A 19387-nucleotide genomic window follows, 5' to 3' on the forward strand; every position below is an offset into this window, starting at 1 on the left:
GGAGAATTTTCTGAAAAAATCATAGCAGAAGTTGTTGGAGGAACTCTTGATAAATAAAGTATAATAAGTAAAGTTCTAGAAAAATGTATTAGCAAGTCTGGAAACAAGTCCAATTAAAATTTTGAATATGTTTTGAAAGCAATGCACGATAAAGTTTTGACAGATAGGAAGAATCATAATGGGAAAATTTGAGCTAAACATCGTTACTGATGTTATTGAATCGATTCAAATTTGATATGTCGAATCGATTCACCGATTTAATCGAGTACTTTGAATCGATGTTATTAATCGTCATCAGACATTCAAAATTACACATTAAACACTTCAAGGTTAATTCAAAGTAAGGATTATTGTTCCTCAATCAAGGAGAAAATCGAATCACTCGATTTTGAGTGCTCTTAAGACCAATTCAAAATATCGATTGGTCGGAATAACAAAAATTCGCTTTCGGTACATCGATTCGAAATTGCCCATGATTAGCAATAATAGATAGCCGAAGATATTTCTAATGGGGTCTAACGACAGTGTCCTAGAAAAATTATGTGAAAATTTGTTGAATTACCGGGAGACACTTCTAAAAAAAATTATAAAAGATTATGTTCGCCAATTTATTGTTTAACGATCTTATTTCTCTCCACATGGGAACAAATTGTTCATTTTCTTATCGGGCGTTCAACAATTTGCGAGAAATTAGAATGCTCAATAATTATCGACTTACCCTATGGCAGTGATTCCCAATCTTTTTGAATCTGCGGCCCCCTTTGAAGGTCTACGAGCAATCCGCGGACCCTACAACATGGCTGCTTTTGAAATAAATGTTTATGCAAACCTCCCAAAGATCACAGAATGAATTGTCAGATACATATCTCGCGTTCAGTATCATAAGGGCGTAACTGCAATGATCGATTTCTCTTCATCGATTTTCTCTTTAGCTAATTACTTGACCGGGCGACTGTTTTTGACTGCTATTTTCGATTCAGTAGAAAGAACTCATCGTCCTATGTCATGCTACATCGAAAAATGTTACCAAAATCAATGAAACTTCGTGTACTAATCCAAAGAGAAAATCGACGAAGAGAAGTCGATCACTGCAGATACGCCTGTATGATACTAAATGCGAGATATAAGTTTTTGGATCTTTGCAGGCGTACCGAATCGAAGGTGAATTTTTAAATTCACCTCTGATAATGTAAATATTATGTAATGATTCTTTGGAGTAGTCTAGTAGAATTTTTACCAAACATTTAGTCTACCAAACATCTTTTTACTTACGACTATGTCTTTGTTTACTATATTAAAAAGCACTCACAAAGTGCGTAGATAGGGACGATATTGGAAACAATTTTGAAGGAGAATAACTCAGTGATTTATAGACCAACAATAACTATTTTAGGATATATCTATCAGAAATTTATCTGTGCATCGATAGCCACTAGATCGTTTTAGGCACCTCGACAATTCATTTTGACATTGGGGGTTTTCTCGGTAAAGAAGTTATAAACTTAGCAATATGGTTTATTTATAAACGGCACATATTGCTGCAAAACATGAGCCTTGTTCAGTATGGCCCATAAAAAAATGCGAAAATCGTCATATCATGGTTTATGATAGTTTCTATAAGGATAATGTAAACGAAACTTAAATGTTATTCATTGTTTGTATTGTTTAATCTGTTTAGACTCAGTTTTTCGCATTGGATATGATTTTTAACTGTTACTTTCACCTTACTAGAGAGGAATTGGAAGCATACCTTCAAACTTTATCATACAGTCATCGAGTTCAATATCTTTGTGATGGAAACCTCTAAAACATCGACGATCGAGTGAGATTCTCCACAGACCTTGTCTTCACCATTCGCCCATATCAAATGATAGAATGGGTTCATACCTGGATTATTGGAGACTTGAACATATTTTCGGAAAAACGGCTCATTTTGGAAAGCCGTGTTTAAACCTTCATATAATTGTGATAAGCGGCTCTGTTTTGCTCAAAACCTATGAGCTAGTTTTGATATAAGTAGTCTCTAACCAAAGCAACAATTTTTTTCCTCAAAAAACTGTCATAGATTTCCGTATTTATTTTTTAAATAAACTTTAACAATAAATAAAGGCATATCAAACCCATAAGACGCAAATGCCATCAAAACTATGACCCTGGCAAAATATTTTATTGTGACCATGCAAAACACGTTCTCTAAGAACTCCTCCATCCTCTGATACCAATCAAGCTAATATTTTCAACGATAAAGTGTGATTTTTTATGGTGGAAAGTTTATCAACAGAGTATACGACAATCAGCCGCTGTTTTTAACTTTGAGTGGACAAAACCTTTGAACTTCTTTGTTTTATTACATTATTTAGGACAGTAAGAAAAATATGACAAGAATTGCCCTAGATAGCCGAGATATGTCAGAATATAGAATAGTAATCAGAAATTACATTCACTCACAAAAACAATGAAAATAACGCTTGTGAATGCTAAATACACGTTCAAACAATTTTCGCTTTTTTTTTATGGGCCATACTGTAGCTTTCAAGAAATCTTCGTTACTAGGAAAATAATAAACAAACAAACTTCATTCCGAGTTTCCAAATTGTTCTGAATCGCTTAAATCTGGTCTGGTAATCTTTGACACTGTTCATATTGACGTATAGAGAGAAAATTGGGAACGAAAAATCTACAGGAATGCATAGAGATATGGAGATATCGAGATAAGGAGGATATCGAGATATGGGGAGATAAATCGTATGCAGAATGAAGGGACTGAAGCAATCATCGACATAGGGAGAGATATCGAGATGTGGAACATCGAGATGTGGAGAGTCAACTGTATTACAAATGTCTGCCAAAATGGTTTGAATACAGATTTTATTTTAAACCTGCCGAAAACTGCCAGTGAACAGAGGATTTTCAAACTAAAACTAAAGAAACATTGAGCAACCTCTGAGGAATAGAATTAGAACGACTGCGTGTATAATAATTGATTCTCGAGTGCAATTCCTTATTGATAGAATAACATCAAAAGCAGTTTATCGATATTTGCATAGTTATAAAAAACATAAGTTAAATTTCAATAATATTTGTTACATCAAATGCTTTCTTAGAGACCTGTTCTTCTTGATTTTTATCAATCTAATATTTTGTTGGAAGGCCAAAGACGTTGACGTTGACGTTGACAGCTGACAGCTTAGTAAAAAATCTGTTTTACATCATAAATCAATGTGTAAACTTTCTCTCGTCAAAGCTAAAGATTACGATAAAAAAGGCTACGGATAGATCTGAAGAAAAAAAATGTCGTGGTTTTCGATCAGAACATTTTGATTTGACGGGTTCATATGGCAAAACATGGTTTTGTAGAATTAAAAAAATAATGTGAGTTTCCCAAAATCTCTTTTTTTCTTTCTTCCTGTTCTCCTCGCCCATCGACACATATTGGATGGAGGGCGACAAAAAAAAAGGATTTAAGATTTGTTCCGGCCTTTACATTTATTCATCAAACAAGAAATACGGAAATTATTCTAAATGACTTCGTGGACCCCCTGAAAAATCGTCACGGCCCCCTAGGGGCCTGCGGACCACCGGTTGGGAAATCCTGCCCTATGGGAATATTAAGGCAAAATACTTAAGCTATCAGTATACGGCTTGCCAAATGTGCAAATATTTGGCTAGGCATAAACCAACAGACAAACATCGGTCTCAGCACTGACAAAATCTTTGTGTTGTCAAATACTTGTTTGGATCTATATCAATTCATAGCATAGCATAGCATAGCATGACTGACTGTACATGTCAATGGTTGCTACTTCGTGATTGATCGGAACTGGTAATAATTGCACTGCGATCCAAATGAATAAGCGATGGGAGTTTCCGCTTACTCTCGGAGTGCAATTTTAGCAGATCTAATATTATTGATCAATAACGACGCCGGCCAAGTCCTTACAGTCAGTTGGGATGGGGAAGGAATGTTAGGGTGTAATGATTGTTGCTTCTAGAGACCGAGAATACCTCTGCATCTCCACAATCACTACGGGAAGGGTGTTCATTAGTGGAGAAGGAAAAGATTTGGGAATCACCTTTGGTCGGTGATGCGATCCATGGATTAGGAGGAAAAATACTTATACTTAAAGCTAGTTTTAATTTTGTCTCGAAAAGTTTTTGGTAGAAGATTTGAAATAAACGTCAACATCTTTAATGTCGAACCATTCAAAAGAAGTTTTTATTAATGGCGAAAAAAAGAAAAATATATGCATATATTTTAAATTATATAAAACAGGAATAATGCCGACACTTGTAGTGACAAACCATACATAGTTTGTTTGAAAATTACATAAAAGTATTGCTGTGCATTTATGTCTCAAGAAGAAAAGTCTTTGGTAGAAGTTTTAAAAAACACGTCAAATTATACGTCGACATTCATAATGTCGAACAATTCAAAAACATTTTTTTAAGTAATGTCAAAAATTGTATATGTATACTAGAATTGTACAAAATAGGCATTAATGCCGACACTTGTAGTGACGAACCACACAAAGTTTGATTGAATATTACATAAAAGTAACGCTTTCATGAAAACATTTGTTATCATAAGCATAAAACGAGCTCACCAGTTGGTAATGCATCCTCGACTGAACACGAATATTTTTTCGCACTCACATAGCGCGAACAGCAAAACTTCTCGGAGCCCCAAAAACGAACCGTCTTGCTTGGGCTTTCCGATGCACTGCCCAGCAAAATGCGCGAAACGAAAACCAAACTCCCGGCGTCTCGAAAACAAAGCGTCTTGCTTGGGTTTTCCAAAATACTCTGTTTGGATCTATATCAATTCAAGCCATATATTTGCCAAAGTGTACTGATAGTTTTGGCGAAATTGTTGCAATTATTTTCGGGGTCTGAGTAATTTGCAATTTGATTAAGTATAACGCCATTTGCCATCAAGGACTTTTGACTTATAGACCTGTTGGCATAATGGACATTTGGATTAACCAGAATTATACCACTTCTTTCAAAATATTCCTGTTCTAGGGCCATTGGTCATAACGCCATATTTTTGGTAAAAACAGTCTAAAAATAGTGTTTTACAAAATCCAGGATAACTCATGAAGCGGCAGATGGCGGCAGCTAATTTTTTGTATACGACTAGCCAAGAACATAAGTTTCATTGTCGCGAAGAAAGAATTCAAGATAATTTGTCCCATATGTGTATCTACCTATCTATCTATCCTTTGATTTTTATTAGAGTAATTGTATTGTGTTTAATAAAAGCCATTTTATACGATACCAGTTTGGTGATGACTTTTTCAAATCACTTCGTCAACATGCAATATGTTTCAGCAATACATTTGAAAAATATAAATTCATGAAAAGTTTCTCAATTATAAGCATTGTTTAACATATTTTCATCAAGCTTTCAAACCACCACAACAAAAAAGCCCCACGTGGCCCCATTTTTCTTTCTTCGGGACAATGAAACTTATGTTCTTGACTAGTCGTATATAAAAAATTAGCTGCCGCCATCATCTGCCGCTTCATGAGATATCCTGGATTTTGTAAAACACTATTTTTAGACTGTTTTTACCAAAAATATGGCGTTATGACCAATGGCCCTAGAACAGGAATATTTTGAAATAAGTGGTATAATTCTGGTTAATCCAAATGTCCATTATGCCAGTCAAAAGTCCTTGATGGCAAATGGCGTTATACTTAATCAAATTGCAAATTACTCAGACCCCGAAAATAATAAATATAATTAAATCAGAAAATTTTGCTAGTGAATGATGTAAATTTACTTTGTTATAGTTAAGCTTCTAATACTTGATGACAAAAAATGTTTTAATATTTTTTTATGAAAAAATTGTCAAAATCGATTTTTTGACTGTTTTTACAAAATTGTCATGTATCGTAATCCACGTCAGTGATAGAGTGTAAGTGTCTTCCGAAGAAATGTCAAAAATGCCTCAATGAACAACTTTGCAGAAGAAAGTTTTTTGCTAGGACGCTCCTATCAAAAGTTAAAACTGATCTAGATCAGTTTTCACTTATCTATATCAAATCTGAACGTGTCAAAATATAGTAAAGTTATTCCAAAACACTTTGTCGAGGACACCAAACCTCTAGGGTACATAACTAGAGTACTAGAGGTTATGGCCGTCGAAAACAGCGATCTGCCCCATTGTGCGGCATAAGGCACATTTGGCATAATGGTCATTGGACATAGCAGTTTTACATGAAGAATGGGCGTATTTTGATAGAAGAGTTCTGGTCAAGCCAAATGTCCATTATGTCAAATGATCGTAAGCCAAACGTTCTTTGGCCAATTGGCTCGATTCCTAATTTTCGAATACCAAGCTCATGGATGAAATTAAATTTTGAATCATGATTTTTTTTTTGGGAGACACATAAAGGAATCCTAAAAAATGAATTACAAGTATTTTTGCTGATGAATTTTATAAAACTTCTATAATAATTTAAGAAAAATGCTTGGCATTTTTGTAAAATAAATTCCAGAAAACAAGCTCTGGAAGAAGTCGTTGAGAGAGTTATCCCTAGAAGAATCACTGAAAGAAATTACTAAAGGAAGTCTTGCAGGGGTCTCCTTTGTCGATCCTCTCTTCTGTGAATAAAATGACAGGATGCCAATTTCGAAGCAATTTCTCACTTCTGGGCGCTAATAAGCAAAGTAAGCTTGTGTATCCTGGGGAGGAAACATACCAACATCAAACTTGCATCCTCTCACCTTTATTCACAGAAGAGGGGATCGATGAAGAGAAATTGATCATGTTACATTCGCCCTCATTGTTGCACACACTTGAGTTGTTGAATAGAAATCCCTTGATAAATAAGAAATATAACGAAAAATTTATGGAATTCTACGAGTAAATTACAGAGAAATTAAAATTTTTCTTGTTTAAATTTAGCCGAGGTAACGAATTTAAAAAAAAACATATCCTGAGAATTCATCCGATTAAATTTTTGGAACAATCTTGGAGGATTCTTTGAACTATCTCTGTCATGATCCCTGAAAAAAATTGATAAAAAAAAAAGACCTGAAGAAACACTTGGCAATAGTTTAGAAATAAAACTCCATAAAATTCTTCACGAGAACCATATACATAAAATCCCAGAAGTGTCTGTCTGTCTGTTTTAAATGTTTCACCGATGTGTTTCATAAATCACTACAACATACATTTCAAAATCCTACAACAGTTCGTTTTTATCAACCCGGTGCTAGGCAGCCATGTTTTCGTGGTCAGCATCAAACTCAAGAGCAACAACGTACAATGGCCTAATCATATTAAGGATTTTTTCCTCCAATACTAAAATGTGTTTCTAGCTAATCACTTCAACCCAAATTGACTTGCTGTACTGCAATCCAATAGTTTGCAAGCGTTTGTTTGTTCGAATAACTGTTGTTATGCGGGAAAAAAAAATTTTCGGAGAAAAAGATTTCGCCATCATCGATTATTATTCCTCAAACGGTCATTTGTTTACAAACATTAAGCTGTCAGTGGGAACCATTTCCCATTAGGAACCAGAGATGTTTGCTCGTTATTTTTCAATGGGGTTGTATGGGCGGTGTCAGGAGGCTGGTTTTTATGTTAGAACATTTCAACTGTCACATGGATAGAACATACTGTCGTATAATAGAACACTACAACTGCAGAATATTTGAAAATTTTGGAGAACATTCGTCATTTCAATTTGTAGATTGTTCTAGAAATTTTTATTTTTCAAAAACATTGTGAATTATGCAGAAAATATTCGAATTTTCAATGATTAGTTTTTCACTTAGAATTGTTTCTGAAACTTCGAGAAAAAATGAAAAATAGAACGGGTTAATTTCAAAGATATGTCTAGAATTTTGATGTCTGTAAGAAAATAGAGCAAATTTTGCAGAATAATCGACGTATTATAAATTTTACGAGGACAATGGAAAAATAGATTTATGAGAGTGGTGTTTATATGAAACTATCTACTAGTTGCTTCAAATGTGGCTAGTCACGTCGGGCCAACTAGTTTACAATAGAATTTGTTAAATAATGCTTGGGGAAGTTCCTGGAGGGATTTCTGCGGAAATTCCAAAAAAAACTAAAATGGGAGATTCCTTGAGGAATATTCAAGGTTTTGTCTGGATTAATTCATGAAGTTATATGAAGGATAATTCCTGAATGAATTTCGGGGGAAATCCATGATAATTGTTAGAGAAAACTTGGAGGGCTTTCTGTAGAAATTCTTTGGAGGAACGACTGGTAAAACCACAAGTTTTGGGGAATTTCTTGCAAAAATTTTTGAAAAAAAAACCTGGTAAAATTTCCTGTGGAACGCCTGGGAAAATTTCTGGAGTAATATTTGTACAGGAAAAATTTCTTAAGAATTATTTTAAAAAATTCCTGGAGCATATTATGGCGAATTTCCTGGGCATATTCCTTGGGACATTCTAAGAGAAAATGGTGGTATTCCCAGACCAGATTTTGGAGAATGCCCCGGAAGAATCTCCATAGAAACTACTATAGGGGTTTCTGTAGAACTTCATGGATAAATTGGTTAAATCTGTAAAAAGTTAGAAGAATTAATTCCTGAAATTGAAAAAAAAACTTCCTAGAGCAATGTTAGTAGAAACAATTGAAGAAATGGAAGCAAAAATATCAATTGAAATAAATAAGGCTGTTTTTAAGAATTTGTTTAAATATAGAGGGTTTAAAAAGGAATCTATGACATTTGGTCGAAAGACATTTGGTCGAATGACATTTAGTCGAATGACGTTTGGTCGAAAGTACATTTGGTCAAACGGACATTTCATCAAATGGACATTTGGTCGAAAAGGTTTAGTTGCATTACAAAGCATATGATATTTGGTCGAACCGACATTTCATGGAAAAGATAGTGGTCGAATCTAAATAGTATGAAAACGAAGTTTAAGGTTTAGTCTGACTATCGTCGAGAGAAGCATTTGGTCGCTAATAGTGATCAAATAATTGAAAATGTATTAGCCATTTTATCAACAATCTGTATGCGATAAGCAAAATTTTGTTATTCAATTTGATGGACGCTCTTCCAATATATTGATCAACCTCTTGTGTTTTTTGACGTTACATGCTGCTTTAGTTTTAGGCATATTAGATTCGAGATAAGCTGATCTTAAATTAAAGCAAGACAACTTTTGTCACCTCAGTCAACTCGTCTTCCTTTCCCCGATTCATAGAATTAGCACAACTTAATTTTTTTTATAATTCAAATCTTTTACTGCAAACCCTGTTTTTCACCCGAGGTCATCAATACTGTCAGCAAAGCCATACATTTGCTTGAGGAATGTTATTAAGCTGGAAGTCACAATACCTAAGGCAATTGGCCATAAGTATAGTTATCGACACCTAACATTCACTTCGCCATAAAGATGTTCCCTAAAGCAAATTTTTGCTGCCGTTTTAATTCTAATTTCCGCATATGAAAATCTTACCCACGTCCATAAGCTGCAAGACCCGAAAATCAAAGAAAGATCAAGAGCACTATATCCGAATGCTTCCATCAAATGAAGATCAGCAGTTCATTACAAAGAACGAGGACATTTCAAAAGAATTATAAATAATGAAAACGTTATGTTCACATCGTTGAGCAATAAAATAACTTGTTGAACAGTTTTTCAAAAAATTATGATATTTTCAAAGAAAAATAAATTCACTAGAGTTAAATATCTGTCAATGTACAAAAAACAACTTCCATAATTTTCATTTGAGTAATTATCAGAATCCTCGATTTTCGATTCCTCATTTTCCTTCAAATTACAAATAAAAAGATGTATGGAATTTAAAAAAAATAAAATGTCCCGTTTTTTATTCAACAACAGCGAATGATTCAGATTATTCAAAAGAATACGTTATCTTACCAACTTTGCAAAACTTGGCAAACAATACTCAATTTTACCAAATGATCTTTCAATAATCCATTTGAAATTAAGCTTCTAACCAAATTTTCGTTCAACTAAACGTCATTCGACCAGAATAAAGGCTTTAGGACATTTCGTCGAATGACATTTGGTCGAGTGACGTTTGGTCGAATGACATTTGGTCGAAAGTACATTTGGTCGAAAGGACATTTAGTCGAATGGACATTTGGTCGAATGTCTTTAGAACACTTATTTTCGTCGAATGATGTTTAGTTGAACGGAAGTTTGGATGAAAGCTTATTTTGAAATGGTTTATTGGAAGATCATTTGGCAAAATTGATATTTGTTTTGCAAAGTTGATAAGATTACGTAATTTTTTGAATAATCTGAATCATTAACTTTTGTTGAATAAGAAATGGGACATTTGGCGTAGTCTTATTTGCAAATTTGATACACCTTTTTATTTGTAATTTGAAGTTATGTCAAATTTAAAAATTTCAATGATTCAACAGTTTTTTGTCATTAACTGAAATACTGAGCTCAAGTGAATTTATTTTTCTTCTAAAATATCATCATTCTTTTAAAAACTGCTCAACAAGTTATTTCATTACTCAATGATGTGAACATAATATTTTCTTCATTTATTATTCTTTTGAAATATCATCGTTCTTCGTAATGAAGATCAGCACATCTGATGGAAGCATTTGGAGAGAGAGCTCGGGATCTTTCTTTGCATTCCGGGTCTTGCAGCTCAATGGACGTGGGTAAGATTTTTGAATGTGGAAATCAGAATTAAAAAGGCAGGAAAAACTTGCTTTGAAGAAAACCTTTATGGCGAAGTGAATGTCAGGTGTCTACCTATGGTCAATTAGCTTATTGTAACTTCCAGCTTAATAACATTCCTCAAGCAAATATATGGTTTTGCTGACGAAGTTGATGACCTCGAGTGAATAACAGAGTTTGCAGTAGAAGGTTTGGATTATTGAAAATGAAAAAAAAGCTGATTCTTTGTACCGGGTAAGGAAAGATCAGTTGACTGAGGTGACAAAAGTTGGCTTGTTTCCATTTAAGATCAGCTTATCTTGAATCTCAGAACATACCTGGACAAGAAAGCAGCATGAAACATCAAACACGCAAGAGGTAGATTAATACGTTGGAAGAGCGTCCATCAAACTGAATATCAAAATTTTGCTAATCGCATAATGATCGTTGGTAAAATGGCTGATACTTTTTCAATTTCTTGTTTAAGCGAAAAAATGCTACTCTCGACGGTAGTCAGACTAAACGTAAAACTATGTTCCCATTATATTTAGATTCGAGCGCAATTTTTTCCATGAAATGTCAGTTCGACCAAATATCATAAGCTTTCTGTTGCAACTAAACCTTTTCGACCAAACGTCATTCGACTAAATGTCATTCGACCAAATATCTTTCGACCAAATGTCATAGATTCCAGAATAAATGTTCCAAAGCAATTCGACCAAATCTCCATTCGACCAAATGTCCTTTCGACCAAATGTACTTTCGACCAAATGTCATTCGACCAAACGTCATTCGACCAAATATCATTCGACGAAATGTCCTAAAGCCTTTAAAAAGAAATATTGTAAAAATATTACGCTCAATTCCTCAAAGAATAACTGAAAGAATCTTTCAAACTATTCATACAAGTGTTTCTTGAAAAAATTGGTATGATTGGATGACTTCATAGAAGAGTTCTTGAAAAAAAAAAATTTGAGGATTTTATAGAAAAATCTTCAAAAGAATTAAGAAAAAATCATTTACATACTTTGGAGAATATGTGGGAAAGACTCTTAAGAGAAATTCATGTAGAAAATTTCTGAATTCACTTCCCAAGAAGTTTCTCTAGGATTTTCTACCGAAAGAGAAAGGGAGAATCATAGACGAATTCTAGGATGATTCATTTGAGGGAATTAAAGTTTGGTTTTGTATTAATATCTTCGTAGAAATTTGTGGCACACTTGCTGAAAAATTTACGCAGCAATTCAGAATATTTGAGGTAACAGACTCTGGAAAAAATAATCCTGCAGTAAACTTCAGTACAATTTTCTAAAAGAAATCTCTGGTTACATTTCAGTTTTAGAAGAATCTTCTATTAGAACATCTGAAGAAATTTCAGCTGAACCTTGTGCAGGGTGTCTACTACCTGAAAAAATCTAGAATAATCAAGAAATTTAATTAACCTGAAAAAATCGGTAATTCTTAGGTTATTTCAGCCACAACAAGGGAAACTATTTGGAAGCTGTAATACAATGTCGAATTTGCCCTTTTTCTCGGCTGCGCCGCCATCAAAACTTTAATGTTCAGTCATTTTCATTTATTCAACTTAAAATATTTTGAGACAATGAAGTAGAACTTAAGATTGCCAAGTTGGTACAGTGTCCAAGGTTGAGAACATTCCAATTTTTTTACTAAAATGTTTTTCGTTATGTAGGAAGAGAGTAAAAATTACAACACGTACGGAAAATATTACATTTCTCAGATAAGCAGGTATCTTTTTAGAGTCTTGATCACTATCCTTCAAAAAGTTTTTATTTTAATGAAATTGTTACTTTTTTACCCTAATCCGATTACAGTTGATCTTGTTGCAAAATCCTAGAGGCGCAAAGAAACCTCCAGAGACTTTGAAGCGACTGTTCCAAAAATACTTTATTTTATTCTCAGATCCCGCCGAGAAATGCTTCAGGAGTTCTACTTAGTTATTTCTCCAGAGATTCCTTCACGAATACATTCAGGAACTTTCTCAAGGATACTACCAACGATTTCTCATGGGATGTTTTGAGGAATTTCTTTCGAGTTTGGTCGTTCTAGACCAAATTCTAAAGAAATTCTTTTTCTAATCATTTCAACGCTACATTCTCCAGTAATTTACACAGCGATTACTCTGAAAAAGTCCTAACGATTATTCCAGGATTTTCTCAAGATGTTTTTCTACTGGTTCTTTCGCCGTTTCTCCTGTTGTTACTTCTAGGAGATTTCTACAGAATAAATGGCTAATGCCAAGAAAAAGAAGATTTTAGAGTCCACAAAGGAGCTGTTCAAGAAGAATAAAATAAGAATTACGTAAGTTTATAAGCCCGTTTTCAAACCACTTCGTGACATACAAACACCATTCTTATTATACCAAGCTACAATTCTTATTTATATTGACTAAAAAGCAATTTTCAATATGAAACGTCTAACTGTTAAGTATTGTTCATTATGTGTCTAAAAGTTCAGCATAATGTAGGGACGTTTCCTAACAAAATGTATGACAATTCCTTCATTCAATTATTTTTTAAAATAAAAAAATAAATGAGTCAATTTTATTGGGCTAAATTCTACGCTCGACATTGGAATTTTGTTTTTAAAAAACCATTCAATTCAATTTCCTACTTCTTCTCTAGAAAATCATTTCATCTCAATCACATCACTCAGCCATAAATCATCATTCGAATAGTGTCGTAACTATCGCCATTGAGTGAACAGTGGTAAACAATACTACAAACACCCCAACACAGTACAAACGAATACCCAGATCTAACCAGCGAGCACAACTGATAAGAGCGGACTGTGAAGTTTCTCCCCATCATCAGTTTAAATTAATTTAGTCTTCTAAGCTGTTTACGCGCCGCGTCTCGGACCGGGACGGGACCATTGACACCGTCGAAGGGCACTCGCTCGCAGTACAGAGAAATCCTGAACCCGATTAGAAAGCAAAACGTGGAAATTCCGCACATTACTCACCACATGAACACTGCTCTGCAAATTTCCCGCGATCGTCGTCTGCTGCGAGCTAGGTTGCTGCGATTGCGTCTGCTGCTGTTGCTGCTGCGATTGAGGTTGCTGATCACTTTGTTTCTTCTCCGCTTTCTTCAGCGCCCGCTTGTTCTTCGCCTCGAGAAACTTCTTCTGCAGGGCACTGGTTTCGTTGGCTTGCTGTTCACACACTCCACTGAAGGTCTGTTCGAACCGCGGGGTGCAATCGTTTTGCCTTCGCCGGTAGGTTTCTATCCGTCGCTTGAGCCGATCAAACACTGCCTGACGTTTAGCGGGGATCAAATCCCCTTGCTGCTGTTGTTGCTGCTGCTGCTGTTGCTGTTGCTGGAGGTGTAGTTGCTGCTGTTGCTGAAGGTGTTGGCTGTTGATCAGCTGCATTTGCTGCTGCTGCTGCAGAGTCAGTTGCTGATTCTGCTGCTGCTGCAGGTGGTGCTGCTGCTGTTGCTGCTGGGCCTGTTGCTGAGCTTGTTGCTGCTGTTGCTGCAGGTGGAGACTGTTCAGGTGATTGGCCTGATTGGCACCAGGAAAGACTGGGAGACCTCCCGCATCCATACAGACTACCGACTGGGACTTGTGGTAGCACGCTTCCGAGCGCGTGTTCCACAAATGTTTCGCTCGTCAGTCCCCAATTTCGCCGCTTCCGGCTGCTGCCCGACCCTGACTCGTGTTTGCTTGTCACTCACACACAGACACACACTTGCGTTCCCGGCGTTTCTTCTTCTCTTCGACCTTTTTTTTTTTCACTCGCGCGGAGTCCTCTCACTTTTGACTACGATTGACCCCACTTGCGGACCCAAATCTTCCCCAGGATCGCTCATTTCCGCACTAGCAATCACTTTCAAACTGATCGATCCCACGGCACCCTTAAATTTCCTCCAACACTAAACTACATTCAAAAGCGGGATAGTGAGCCGCGTCATTTATCACTCTTCACGCGTATTGCGCCTCTTCACTGCCACCGGCCGCCCGGCAGCTCTTCGCTATTGTCTTCCACCTCGTGTCGTGCTTCAGTCCGCACCATCGTCACACGATCACAGTTTCGATTCGGTTCCGCTCGGATCTGGAAATAAAAGAAAAACGAAAAATAGATCTGATTAATGATTTATGTTCGCTTCGATAGGAGAGAAGTTGTTATTCAGAATGTGACAATTTTCTAATGAATTTCGGTGACACCTCTTCCGAGTATTCTGAGAATCGATTGGTTGGATCAGAATTGGGTAATGAACGACGTTTCCGGAACCAATCGAAGAATCAGAGAAGTAACAAAACGATTTTTCAGTATATCGATGGTGAAATCTTCTACTTTAAACTATATTTGAATTTTATAAGATTTTATATCCGAAGAAATTCTGATGTATTGATAGCTCAAAGGTTTATATAATCATTCTAGGGCTAGGGTGTTGGTAACATGATCACATCATCTATTTCTCTTTATCGTCTCATTTCCGTTGGAAAAAGCAAGCTGAAGGCCCAAGTAAAAATAACGCAAAAATCAAAACTGAAAAAGCAGTTTTCTCTATTAAAATCCAAGAAAATAAAAACACAGCCGTTTTATTTGGCAAATAAAAGAGCTGTGTGTTTCTATTTTCTTCGATCTATCATTTTAAAAAGAGAAAACTGCTTTTTCAGTTTTGACTTTTGCACCATTTTCACTTGGACCTCAATTAGGCATTTCACGGCGAAATTCTCTCTATTTCGCTCTTCAACAAAACTGTCAACTTTGACTGGTACTGGCACCGTTGTGTTTTGGTTGGGTGACAAAACGCCGAAACCCAAAATGCCGAATGCCAAAAAGTCGAATGCCAAAACGTCGAAAGGACAAAACGTTGAAAAAATATGAATAATGTCTAACAAAATGTCAACTTATTCGATTAATAAGGAAAATGATGAGAACCATGAAAATGTTACGAAAAATCCAAATACTAAACAATGTTTTGAGCAGTTACAGCAGTGAAAAATTACAGTATTGAACAGATTAGAGTACAAATTGGCCATTTTTCATACAAAATGGATAGATCTCGGTTTCTAATGGTCCTATTGACATGAGATTTTCACCTAATTTCACTTAATTGGAATATCCCAATAAATGAACAACAAAATTCATCAGTTTTACTCAATCATCATCAGTTTTACTCAAAAATCTTATTTACAAAGTTATGTGGCTTATCAAATGAAACATTTTTTGAAAAAAGGACATATAGCTCTAAGTATTTAAATTTTAAAATTATTTTCAATTCAAGACTTTTATCGTTTTTGTACTTGGGCACTTCCATGATTCACCTTGGCATTGTGGTTTTTTCTTGGCCGAATTGTCTGAAAAAGAGAAGCGCTTTAGTGCGACGCATATTGTGGTTAAATATGAGTTCTCGAGCAATCAAAAAAACCCACTGCCGAAGCGAATCAAAAGTGCCAAGAATAGGATCCTCCTCCCTACTTTGTTCTGTCCAGTATTGTATATTCTTTTGAATGTTATCATCGTGAAATTGTAATTTTTAGCTGGATTCGGAAGTGACAATAAAAAATTAATTAAAAATTAAGATTTCTGTTCCGAAAAGCGAAATAAAAAATCAAGTCAATTATTGTTATTCGAGAGAAGAACGAGTAAATTTTCAAAGAGTTCACAAATTGCCAAAAATCCAGTTGTTAATTTGTATATTAAAAGAATAAATAATACACTATTTCATTTATCTCGATATTTCATTTCGGGGTTCATTTCCTCTGTCGTCATGTGAGTCCACAGGTAAAGCGAAAGAAGGCTTGGTCTTTTAATACTTAAATCATTGCTACTTCTACCGCAGGTTTCATTTTCATTTTCATTTCCTTTTGAGGTGCTGCAGTGCTTCTTCTCTAGTCTGAACTGGGTGTACGATTGACAATTTTTGTGAAAATTTGTTCCATGCTTACTTTGATGAACATTGTAAATTTTTCAGTATCCAACGCCGTTCATTTCGCAACCATATTTTCCTTGGCAACGTTATAGTCGCTTGCAAAATGATTGCTTTCGACGTTTTGGCCCAAGATTTATTGAAGGGAGGTTCAGCGATCTAAGCAGTCAGTGGGTGCGAAGTGAGGTCAGTTGCAGGGGAAGTGGAAGTGACAGCTGGCGAGCTGGTTAGCTGGCGGGTTTGTGTACTCTGTTCTTCAATCTACCGTTTCTATGGAATTGTTAGGGGTTGTTTTCTGCTAGTAACAGCAGTTGAGTGAAAATTTGCTCGTCCGTCTATGAGCCTACTTGTCCGGATTGAACTTCAACCAAAACAAAGTTGCCTGCTGTCGCTTGTTTCAAAATGGTGGAATGAAGAATCTGGCAGATTGGATTACCTCCCTTCTAGATACAGTTAACTCTCCCTTACTCGATATTTCGTATCTCGATATCGAGTTAGAGAACCATAGTAAAAGTTGGTTTTCATGGCTAACTCGATGGTCCCTTAGATCGCAGTTGCACTGGTTTTGTGTTCTCAATGGTGGTAAAAATATAAATTGAGAAAATTGAGAGAATCTCTCACGTATCGCTCTCGTAACTAACATGCAGCCAACAGACGGTTTGACCAACATTGACTCTGCCCCCAAATAAGTCAAACCGATTTATATTGGTGCAACCGTTTGACCGACTGTCAAAGTTCGTTGCAGCAACACTATATATCTTCGCATGTTTGAATGATCTCGGCAAGTCTATTGATTGTGTGATTGTTATTTTTTCGAATTACGTGGCTGTGGGGGAAATATTTCTAAGATTTTTGGGCAATAATCGTAGTGAGGAAGAGCAGAATTTTCAAAATTAAGGAATCCGATGAAATTGATTTTGATGAGGAATTCCCGTTATAATTCGCACGAAGTATTTCGGCAAAACTTAAAAATTAAGGGGTATCTGTCGGGGATTATTTTGAACAGTAGTCGACATGAGAATGACTATGGTAATTTCTTCAAAGATTCTATCCAGAATCTTTGGTGATTTCCTCTAGTTATTTTACTTTGAAGTTTTTCCAGAAATCCTTGGATTATACTAGGGATTCCACTAGAAATTCTTCCTGGGATTCTGCCAGAAATTTTATCAATAGCTCCTCTAGAAGTTTATCCACATATTCAACCAGAATTTCCTCCGGGGAAAATTCTTCAGGCATACCTTTAAAAGACATTCTTCCAGAGATACCTACAAAGAATCCTCTACAGCTACTCTAAATGATACTTTACTATTTAGGATTTCTTCAACTGATTCCTTCAAAGATTATTAAAAAAAAAACTCAAGTGATATCTTCAGTAATTCAGCCTCCAAGAATTCCAGAGATTGCCATACATTTTTTTTTTTTTCAAAGATTCCTTCATAAATTTCTCTAATTCAGATACTTCTCAAGAAATTCATCACCAGAAATTCCCCCAAGGATCTCAACAGGACTTTTTTTCAGGGCTGACGCCTAGGACTCTCCAAAAGGATTTTTTTTAGCGATTCTTTCTTGTATTTTTTCTACAGAGTTTTCCGGGGATTTATCCAAAACCTTCCCAAGTAATTCATCCAATGCTTCCTTCAAGAATTCTACCATAAAACCTTCCAAACATTTATTTAGAAACTCCTCTAGCGAAACATCAGGAATTGCTAAACAGATTCTAAAAGGATTCTTTTTTCTGGGATTCCACTAGGAATTCCCATAGAAATTCTTAAAGAGATTATTCAATCAATCCCTCCTAAAAAATAATACAAGCATTCCGTCGAAAATTACACCAGGAATTGCTCCTAACAAAAATATTACAGTCTTTCTTCTACCGATTTCCCTAGAAATACCTCAAAAAATACTTCAGCGAATAATCCAAACATTCTTCCAGGGATTGCTTCAAGGGTTCCTTAATGATTTTCGCTAGAAACTCCTTCTACAATTCCCACAAAAATACATGCAGAGACTTACTCCAGGAACTCCTACAGTGATTCTACCCAGAACTTCTCCAAGGATTCATTAAGGGATTCATCCAGGAATTCCACCAGGAAGACTTCGACGATTCTTTAAGAAATACTGCAAATTATACAGGTTATTCTGAGGATTTGTCTAGTGTTTCTTTGACAGATTCTTCCCTGAAGGGACATTCGACCTGGGATTTTTGAAGGTCAAGAATCTACCATAAATTTCTCCGAAAATTCCTAAAGAAATTCATCCATCATTTCCTTCCAGTATTTCTTGACGGATTTTTTTTTCAAGGAATCCATCAGGAATTAGAGAATCCTGTAGGAACTCCTTCAGGGATATATTAAGGAATACCTCCAGGGAATTATCTGGGAATTTCTCCAGTGCTTTCTAGAGATTCCAAGATTTTTCAAAGATTCCACAATAAATTGTTCCATGGATTTTCCAGAAATTTTCTAAAAAATCATTCCAGGGATCCAACTTAGAGACATTCACAGACATGCTTTGTTTATTACTCTGGGTTCATATCAGTGGAATCCCTGGAGGAATGATCTTTTGGAAGTTTGTTGATGCCTTTCTGATGGAATACCTAGAGTAGAGACAGGAAGAATTTCTGGTTCAATCCTTCGCGGAATTCCTGGTCGATTTTCTCACGGGAGTATTGGTGGTTTTTCAGAAAAAAAAAATCTTGTGAACTTGTGGAATTTTTGGTTAATTCCCTGAAGGAATTTATGATAACCCTGAAAAATTCTTAAAAGAGAAATCCTTAATACCATTGGAGTATTTTCTCGTGGAACTTCTGGAGAAACTCTAGTAGATTTTTCTGATGGAAATT

General features: G+C 35.6%; 1 protein-coding gene across 5 annotated transcripts in view; it reads right to left on the reverse strand.

Moving 5' to 3' along the window:
* Nucleotides 1–19387, reverse strand: part of LOC5564596 (neurogenic protein mastermind) — a 426767-nt gene that overhangs the window by 280584 nt on the left and 126796 nt on the right. For all 5 annotated transcript variants that reach the window (XM_021849166.1, XM_021849169.1, XM_021849168.1 and 2 more), the window contains one exon: nt 13628–14720. In XM_021849166.1, the coding sequence (XP_021704858.1) occupies nt 13628–14212 (585 nt within the window). In that variant the 5' untranslated portion in view covers nt 14213–14720. The remainder of the gene's footprint in view (nt 1–13627; nt 14721–19387) is intronic.

Source organism: Aedes aegypti, chromosome 3 (genome assembly GCF_002204515.2).
Source record: "Aedes aegypti strain LVP_AGWG chromosome 3, AaegL5.0 Primary Assembly, whole genome shotgun sequence".
Lineage (NCBI taxonomy): Eukaryota > Metazoa > Arthropoda > Insecta > Diptera > Culicidae > Aedes > Aedes aegypti.